This window comes from Lipotes vexillifer, unplaced genomic scaffold (assembly GCF_000442215.2).
Source record: "Lipotes vexillifer unplaced genomic scaffold, Lipotes_vexillifer_v1.1 scaffold189, whole genome shotgun sequence".
NCBI lineage: Eukaryota > Metazoa > Chordata > Mammalia > Artiodactyla > Lipotidae > Lipotes > Lipotes vexillifer.
In genome coordinates, this window is record NW_006785816.1 from 3,864,038 (window position 1) to 3,874,106 (window position 10,069).

Below are 10,069 nucleotides of genomic sequence, written 5' to 3' on the forward strand. Positions count from 1 at the left end.
GGGAGGGAGGGAGACAAAGAGGGAAGAGATAATGGGAACATTATATATGTATAACTGACTCACTCTGGTATAAAGCAGAAACTAACACAACATTGTAAAGCAATTATACCCCAATAAAGATGTTAAAAAAAAAAAAAAAAGAAGAAATGGTGGAATATTATTTGTTCAAGGCTGATAAGAGGAGGGTAGTGTCTGTAAAATTGGTCTTGAATCACTTTATAGCAACATTCTTAACTTTGCAACCTAAAGCTATTTGATACTATGCTATCTAATCCCAGTAAAGGTATATTTAATTCATTTTCCTAACTATATAATTTAAGTTGCTATAAGATGAGTAATGCAACAAGATAAATAATATTTCATGATTGCAGATTCCACATTTAAAAATCTAAACTCATAACTTGTTTATATATTAGCATAAAAATAAATTAAGATAAATTATAATTTACCATTTAGCAACTCAATAAGTGCAGGGATTATCCCAGATTTGGCTAGCAGTGCAGCACAAGAGTCATCCATAGATACAGTTCCAATCATTATAACCACTTCTAAAACAAGGTCATCTTCTGCAGCACCTAGTAAAGTCAAATCACAGAAAGTTTTCATTGAAATGTCCTGATACAAATCCTTTTATATTGCCAAAATTCTAATTCACAGAAAAGATACTAAAAGCTATTAAATCAGTTCTTATGAATCCTTAACACGCTTATAAATGTGTCCTTTTTCCAAAATTCCATGTTCGCGGAATTCCATTCCATGACAGTTTGTGGTGGTGGAGCAGTAGAGAGAGAGGTGGAGATAAGTCTTTGAAAATACAAATGAATGACAACGTAAACACAGAAAACAGAAGAGTCATTTGAATGCCTCAGAGAACTTAGTGTGTGCATGTGAACTCGTGTAGAGCGGGATGGTATTTAGTAATTTTAAAAAGGCAGGATAAAAAAAATAAGAAGGCAGGATAGGAAAGGGAAACTAATATTAAAAAAACATATTGTTAGGAAAGAGAGTACATACATATACGAGGAGAACTAGTGACTGTCTTTCTGAGAGAAAGAAACGAACTAGGGCTAGATCTAGAGGTGTGGGAAGAAAATGTGTTACGTAGTACAATAATGGTCACAAAATACTGTTCTAGCTGCCTTATCCACAACAGAAAGAAATAACTTAATGATTACGCAGAAGTGAAATACTTAGCACAGACCCGGTTTGAGTTTATCCTTGAGGTACGGAACCAGCTTATACTCCTTAAGAACCAATTCCCAGTCTAAGTCTGGAATGGTCAAATTTGCAAGAGTTCCTAAACATTCAATCACAAACTCCTCCTCTTCGTCATTAGAGATTTGAGCTGCAAGGTCCCCAACATAATCCTGAATAAAACAGAATTTTAATACAAATTTAAAATATGATTTCTGCAGAAGAACTAATCTAATAATTTAACCCATAGAAAGAAAAAGTATGAAATGTGATTCTCTTGTTTTAATAACCTTGAGCTAAATTGCTAAGGGAGACTATGGTGAACTGGTTTAAGGCAAGCAAACTGGAGTGAGGATGAAAAGGTTAGGGATAGGGATCGTAAAACAAAAACAACATTAAAACTTAGGTTGAGATTTCTAGGAGCTAAACTTACAAGGAAGTTGAAGAAAAACCAACTTGGGTCATGAATTAATATTTGACAAGAACTAAGGAAGAGTTATATTTCCAGACATAGCACTTTAAAGCTTTAATTCTCAGGCTATTTTAATAGACAGAAAGCCAAAAACTATACTTACAATAAATAAATTTTTAGTTGGTCCATCATGCTGAGAAATGTTCCTAATCATTTTCATCAGCAATGGATCCTTGAACTTCAGAGCCCTCTTCATGAGCATCTTCAGCCCATTTCCTGATAATAAAAACAAAAAAGTTCCCCCAATAAAGGTTCATTTAAATTTAATGATTTTTAAAATTTTCGTTTCTCAAAAAACCCCAATTTACACACAGAAAATACGTAAATATTAAGTGTACAATTAATTTTAATAAATGTATGCCCCTGTGTAATTCATACCCATATCAAGATACAGAATATTTCCATTCAATGCAGAAAGTTCCCTTGTGCTTAGTCAATCTTAGTCCCCCAATATAATTACTTTTCTTCTTTTCTCCTCCTTTTCCTCTTCCTCCTCTTCCTCATCTTCCCCTTTTTCTTATTTTTTCTTTTTAAACACAGATAAGTTTTGCCTTTTCTAGAATTTCACATAAATGGATGCACAGTATGTATATGAAATATGAACCACAAAGTTTTAAAATGTAAATACTTTTTTTTTTTTTTTTTTTTTTTTTTTTTTTTCTTGCGTTATGCGGGCCTCTCACTGTCGTGGCGTCTCCCATTTGCGGAGCACAGGCTCCGGACGCGCAGGCCCAGCGGCCATGGCTCACGGGCCCAGCCGCTCCGCGGCATGTGGGATCCTCCCGAAACGGGGCACGAACCCGCGTCTCCTGCATCGGCAGGCGGACTCTCAAGCACTGCGCCACCAGGGAAGCCCCGTAAATACTTTTTGACCCATAAAAATTGTAATTCTAGGAATTTATCCTAAGAATGTAAAAATGGAAACATGAAAGATTCAAAGAAAGGAAAATTACTGTAGCATTGCTTGTAACAGAAAAGAAGTGGCAACAAACTAGCAGATTAAAGTATGGAAAATCCTTTAATGGATTATTTTGTAGCTACTGACAATTATGTTTTATTAAAGTATTTAATCATATGGAATGATATTCAGATACTAACTTCAAGAAACATGTCACCATTTATAGAGAAAATCCCATTTTAATTTAAAAATACACAGAAGCATTGTACCAAAGTCTTACCTATGATTATCTCTGGATAGTGGGAGTAAAATTTTTAATTTTTTCCTATTTGCTCATTTGTACTTTTTATAATGAACATGTATACTTCTCAAATACGAAAAAACTATTGAGCAAACTCTGAAATATCATAATGTATGATGAATCATTTTATGAAGATACTATAGAAACAAATAGCTAATACATTTGTATTGCAACATCTTACACTGTAACAGATTGCTTTGAAAATAAAAAGCTTTATTTCATCTAGAAAATATTTTTAAAAATCAAATTTCAATTAAGGGTAACTGACCAAATGGTTTATAAAATGTTACTAAAGGGTAAGCGTTTCTACTCATGATGTAAGAATATTCTGAGCCTGACATTTAAGGATTATAGCTATAATTTTTAAAACTATTTAAAAATAGGATTTATATATTTACTATAATTCTTAATTCCTTATTATCTATTTTCCATCATATGCCAACAGCATATGATAGAAGTTATCTATGAAGCTCAAAGGCACTAACCTTCACAGATAAGCTGTACGTTCCTTTTGTTAGCAGCTAGATTAATGCAGAAAGAAATGAGTTCCAAGTCAATCCGTTCATCCGAACATTCAAAGAGCATCTTCATTAACTAGCAAGAAGCACAAGACATATTTTACTCAAAAAACCCCCAAACACACAAAAAACCACAGGCACTATTTTATCACAGTATGTTACCTTAGATTGTATGTTGGAAATAATATAATATAATTACATTTTCAACATAGAAGTGGTAGGCTTTTACTATTGAATAACTGAATGCTTAATGCACTATTAGATGCTCAGCATTCAATATGAACTTCCAAGTACACTGGAGAATGTAAGAGAAATATTACATAAAGCCTTTGCATTTAAGGAATTTAAAATGTTGTGTGGAAGTAGACCATTCTGAGCAATGAAAATAGCTTGTGCAAAGGTTACAAGGCAGGAAAAAAAGTCATTCTTCTGAAGAATTAAGAGAAGGCAAGCATGGTTGGAGTGAGGGAAATAGTGTTAAGAGATAAGGTAAAAGTCAGATCACGCAGGATTCTGAAGTACACGTTAAGGATTTTGGGCTTCATCCTAAGGTAAATAGGAAGACATTAAAGGCCTCCAAATAAGGAAAGTGTCAGGATAAGATTTACGTTTCGAAAAGATCTGGTCAATGTAGAAAACAGACTGAAATAGGGTAAGAAAATGTGGCAAAACCATCTAAGGGGCTAGTGGAAAAGCCGAGGTATGATGATGGCTGCCTGGACTAGGTAGAGCAGTGGGGATAGAGATAAGAAAGATGGCTCAGAGATATATTTAGGAAAGAGAATCAAACTGGGATTTAATAACTGACTAGATGTTGGGGTTAAGGGAGAGGAAGGGTCAAAGATGACTCACAGGTTTCTGCCCTAAACAACAACATGGATGGTGGTGCTAACATTTACCAAAAGACAGAAACCAAAGCAGGAGAAAACTTTAAAGGGAAGACAGTAATTTTGATTTTGGACATGCTGAATTTAAGCTGCCTATGTGACAGTCTAGTGCAGATAGTCAGTAAAAGTTATAAACACAAGTTTAGGAGACATGATTGGACTGAAGGAATAATTTTAGGAATTGTCATTTATGGTTGATAACTGAACCTGTAAAGCTAGACCCAATTCATTTCGGAGTGTATAAAATAAGAAACGAACTCTACCTAATGATAAGAGAAAGGGAAGGGACTTCCCTGGTGGCGCAGTGGTTAAGAATCCATCTGCCAATGCAGGGGACACGGGTTCGAGCCCTGGTCCAGGAAGATCCCACATGCCGCAGAGCAACTAAGCCCGTGCGCCACAACTACTGAGCCTGCGCTCTAGAGCCCACAAGCCACAACTACTGAGCCCGTGCACCACAACTACGAAAGCCCACATGCCTAGAGCCCCTGTTCCGCAACAAGAGAAGCCACTGCAATGAGAAGCCCACACACTGCAACAAAGAGTAGTCCCCACTCACTACAACTAGAGAAAGCCCGTGTGCAGCAACAAAGACCCAACCCAGACAAAAATCAATCAATCAATCAATCAATTTATTTTAAAAAAAGAGAGAGAGAAAGGGAAGATGGGTCTGAGAAGCAGCAGACAGAAAAGTAGGAAGAAAAAGGCAGGCCACTTATGCCATTTAGATTTGTCATGATGAGAGATAGTTGCTATGTAATAAAGGAGAATGAACAAACCTTAAGCTATACTTTTGAGAAGCTTGTCTACTATTGGTAAATAGCAAATTAACTTCATGCATATTATATAAATATATTTTTCTCTTGGTCAAATTGCTAACAACATATGGAAGTCAATCCTAAAATTTATAACCTAAAAATTTCTTATGTTTTATCTCGGTGGATACCTTTTTAGATTAACATGCCTTTGTTGACTGGTTAGACCCTATTTTGTTAAATCCTGTTTTGGTTATTCTCTATGTTAGTTCCAAATAACTTCTAAGTTTTAAAAAGGATACATGGTGAACACACAAAAATTAATCTAATTTGTGTATGCTAGCAATGAACAACTGGAAACCAAAATTTAAAAAGCAAATCCACTCACAATTGCTCCCCAAAATACTTAGATATAATTCTAACAAAACTATATGTATATATATAAAATTCACTATTTGCTGAGAACTACAAAAACACTATAGCTGGTGAATGGTTGGCATGTATCATGCCTTTTCCCAGAGAGCACTTCTTTAACACAAATGTTGCTGCTAGTGGAATCTTTAATCACTAACACTTAATAATGTTGTAGAACAAAAAAATTCTATGGCAAAGATAAAATAATCTTAATTTATTGTATATACTTTTAACAGATTTTGCTACCTATTAACTGCCAACTAAAATTAAATTACAAATTAATAAAAATGTAGGTGACAATCCTCTAAAAATGTAAATATATACAGTATGTTTTTCACATTCTAATTAAAAACCCATTATAGATTTCTTCCAAACTTCTCCTAATACAAGAAGCTTTTTAAAAATAACAAAAGTGTGTTTGTTACATCAATGCAATGCTTAGCAAGGCAAAATATCCGTTGCTGTTTACTTGAAATTAACCTTGTAGTATGAAATTTGCCCTTAAGAACGGTGTTACAGGGTGATTTGTTAGAAGCTGAGGGGTTTTGTTTTGCCTTGTTTTTGTAATTTCCACATCAAGTTCTGTGATGAAATATTCAGGAGCTAGCTTTTTAAAAAATAATGCATGGTTTAAAAACTTACCCAACACCTACATCCCCAAATCAAGAGAAATCAGGACTAAGTGTGAATGAAATACATCATGATATAGAGTTAGTTTTTCATAATAAGAGAAACATTTCAATTTTAAAGTGTTCACATTTTAAAATAATAGTTTAGTTCAAGCTCTACGTGCAACACTGTCTTGACTGCTACCCATAGCACTTCAGAAGTAACTGTAATTGCTGACAACTAGGAAATACTAAAACTAGATTTGTTCTGTTTTAACTATGTCCATTGTCATCTTTTACTAATTTAACAGGAAGGCACTAAAAGGCTTCAGCCTGTGCAATGAAGAGGCAATAGTGTTCAATCAGACAAGTCCCATATTGAGTATCAGATACCAAAGACCCAGGACTGAAATCACTGTGTCTAGACTCTCTGGCACCTGACTTCACTTATTTACCAGTGACCAGAGGCCAACCCCTACAGCTCTCTGTATTCACATACACCTCTGCCACCCCCACCCCCCTACCCAAACATCTTTGAATGATTATGGCAGAACTTTGCATGCCTCAGGAATCTCTTCTGACTGGCTACTCCCTAACTCTGCTGTTTGAAGTGATGCTCTGGTTTCTGAACTTCAGCAGATAATGGCAGGCAGGAGCAAAGGGGGCTGTCAGAAAGGACGTTTACCAGCATTCAGCTCAAAAGAAGCGTGTAGATCAAAGAGGGGCCAAATAGGACAACTGTGGTAGAAAACATGTGGATTACTATGAAGATTCTTGCGCACTGTTCTAGGTAAAATGTTAAATAACACCATGACATCATTACCTAAACACGTACTTTGGCCATTCTATTACCAATAAATACTTTCATAAGCATCTGGATGGTATTTGCGCCTATTTAAACAAAACATGCATCTTAGAGGTCTAAATAACAATGAACTGTTAATGTGTACTCTTAACTATTATTAGAATACAACCATTAACTCCTGGTTATCCCCAAGTATGCTTACCTGGAACAATTCACCCACTGAGACCATTAAGATCATACATAAAGACTTGCCCTGACCCCCAAGTTTTACAAAATAGTGGCATAATAGAGGGAAAAAATGAGAATATATTGGATAATTAGAGGCAATAAAGTACAAAAGAAGCAAAGCAACAAAATATTGGGAGAGATTATGAGGCATGTTGACTTTATAACATCTACTCTGAATGTTAAATATTTTACAAAAGTGAGCTCTAATTATAGGCTTATGTTAGAGCATCTCACAGTCTATTTCCACCAAAGCCCAGCTCTTTAAGAATGAGAAATCAATAGAATCATTTTTCCCCCAAAAGACCATGATCATGCACTAGATACAACCTCTTAAGGTTAATCTAATTTATGAAATGCTATTCCATGAGCCCAATATTAACACATTATTTGGACTAATAAAATTCTGATGAAATTTTTTAAAGTATAGGTTTATCCTATAAAACACATATAAGAAAGGGAGTATTTAAATTGGACTCTGAGTGGTTCCAAAATAATGAGAAGCATTTACAAATGGCACCTTATTTTTGTACAGTGTTTCACAGTTTATAAAGTTCCTTTACATATGTATCTAATGGAATTAAAGAATATGACCATATCCCACATTTTTTTTGATCACTGAAATGAATATGAATGACAATTGAACTACTGCCTTCTTACTTTCAAAGTTACTTTAGGCTTCTCATTTGAAAAATTCATTTGTAATACTTGACAATATTTACTAAACAAAAATTAATGTGCATAATTTCAAAGTGAACAGAGTATTACATTAATATTCCAAACTTCAGATATGGTTTTATTTAATAAGTAGGTTAATCAGTTGCTATCACAAATGAGTTTAAAGCTTTGTTAGTATTATAAACATTACTTCAAGGAGTCAATACTTCTGAGAGGAGTATCGTTTTAATTCCTGAAGGAAGCTTGGAAATTTCAATTTAATCCTATGATTCTTTTATTTTACAATGTATTTTTACAATTGGTACTGGGTGGCAATCAAACCATGTCAACTTTTCCCCAAATATGCCAAAGTTGAGCCTTATAAAGTACAAGTTATAGGCTGGATAGCACTTTAGGAACAAACATACTATTCTAGAGTACCATTTGGTTTCTCAAAATATGGCCTCATACTAAAAAGTTTCAGGATGTTTACAACAAAATTTGATAACATACCCTCACTATTCTTACCAGGGTTGAGCTTTAAAAACAAAATATAATAAATTAAACCCCAAAACATTGACCATTGAATGAATTTTCAAAGATTTTGTTCATGAAATACAGACCATAAATGTTCTGAAAACCCCACTGCAGAAATGTTTGATGTTAGAAAATTATCTGGCAAGGAAACATGCATGAATGTTGTCCTTGAAAAGGTATGGGAGAATTTTCTACAAAGTCTTCAACTGCAGTAATAATAATGTTTCAAAAGTAACTTAAACAGGCTTTTATTTCTGTTTATTTATTGAAAATAAAGTTTCACATTTTATGTTTGAGATTGTAAATTCTAGGGTATAGAGGGAAGGGTAACTCCAAATGAAATATTTAACAAAAAAAGTTTTCCATCTCTTTTTAGTGTACATTTATTTCTCTTTTATTTAATGTTATTCTCTTTAAAATCTAATCTAGATAAAATCTAGATTAAAATTTAATCTAGATAAAATCTAGACAAAAATATTATTCTTTTATCACTGCTTTCCAATTCATATCCTGTAGTCAATGAAGTTCTGACATTAAATGGGATTGGAAAAGGAACACCCTTTGAAACTGTGAAGCAAAACCCCTTGGAACATATGAAGTGAGACTGTAGTAAATCACCTGTAATCTCCCTTTGACATGGCTACTCTTTTATTGACTACTTGTTTGACAAAGAGTTTGATTACACTTTGTATCGGCTGTACTCTGACATGTGTTATCTCTATAAGAAGCCTTGCCTTGTTAGATAAAATATGCTGCATATTTGAAGGATGTCTACTTTCTGTAAACAAGCAAAATTAGTTTATTCCCTGGTATAAAAGCCTAAGAAATTATCCTTGAGAGTTTATCAGTTTTTTAACTACGTGTAGATAAAGTATTAAAATTCTGGAATAGCAAATTCAATTTTTAGAACCATGTTATTAATTTGGGATGAATAGAAGGATTAATAAGAATTAATAAAAAGAGAAACTATGGCCTGTTTATTACTACATAATTATTACTACTATTATTAGTAACAATAATTAATTATAGTAGCAATAAATATTAATTAGTAATAAATAATATTAATTATTACTATTAATCCTAAAATAATATACATTTAATAACATATTAGGCTAATAAGGAATTATGTAGTAGGAGTCTTAAGAGGATTACTTTAAAAAGTATGACTTACTATACATATTCTTCTAAAGTGTCTTTTAAAACTTATTTTTATTGTATATTATACATCCTGCGATTTTGCTTTTTCTATTTTAGAAAGCCATATTATAAAAATAATATTAAAAATCAGCCTAACTAGTATTCCAATCATCAGATATTATTCAAATTAGTAGAGCTCAGTTTAATGAAGATTAATGGCACAATAGTGATTCCATGAATGTAAATTCCCTAAGAGTAAAATTACACATGTATATCCCTGGTGGCACAGTGGTTGAGAGTCCACCTGCTGATGCAGGGGACACGGGTTCGTGCTCCGGTCCGGGAGGATCCCACAAGGCGTGGAGCGGTTGGGCCCGTGGGCCATGGCCACTGAGCCTGCGTGTCTTGAGCCTGTGCTCCCCAACGGGAGAGGCCACAACAGTGAGAGGCCCGCGGACCGCAAAAAAAAAAAAAAAAAAAAAAAAAAAATTACACATGTATAGAATCTCCACCATTATAGTCTAGGGAAAAAAATCACTAAACTCCTTCAAGACAAATAAACCGAACATATGAAATATATCAAGCAACTGAGTTATAGCAAAAATCTTTCTTGAGAGCAGTGCTATAAAAATAAAAGTTTTTTTTTTTTTTTTTTGGCGGT

The 10,069-nt window shown here is 33.9% G+C and overlaps 1 protein-coding gene across 2 annotated transcripts in view; it reads right to left on the reverse strand.

Moving 5' to 3' along the window:
- KIFAP3 (kinesin associated protein 3) overlaps positions 1 to 10,069 on the reverse strand; it is a 162,509-nt gene that overhangs the window by 67,144 nt on the left and 85,296 nt on the right. For both annotated transcript variants that reach the window (XM_007458132.1, XM_007458133.1), the window contains 4 exons: positions 3,351 to 3,459; positions 1,770 to 1,882; positions 1,202 to 1,367; positions 450 to 575 (listed from right to left, as the gene is read on the reverse strand). In XM_007458132.1, coding sequence (XP_007458194.1) covers positions 450 to 575; positions 1,202 to 1,367; positions 1,770 to 1,882; positions 3,351 to 3,459 — 514 coding nt within the window. The remainder of the gene's footprint in view (positions 1 to 449; positions 576 to 1,201; positions 1,368 to 1,769; positions 1,883 to 3,350; positions 3,460 to 10,069) is intronic.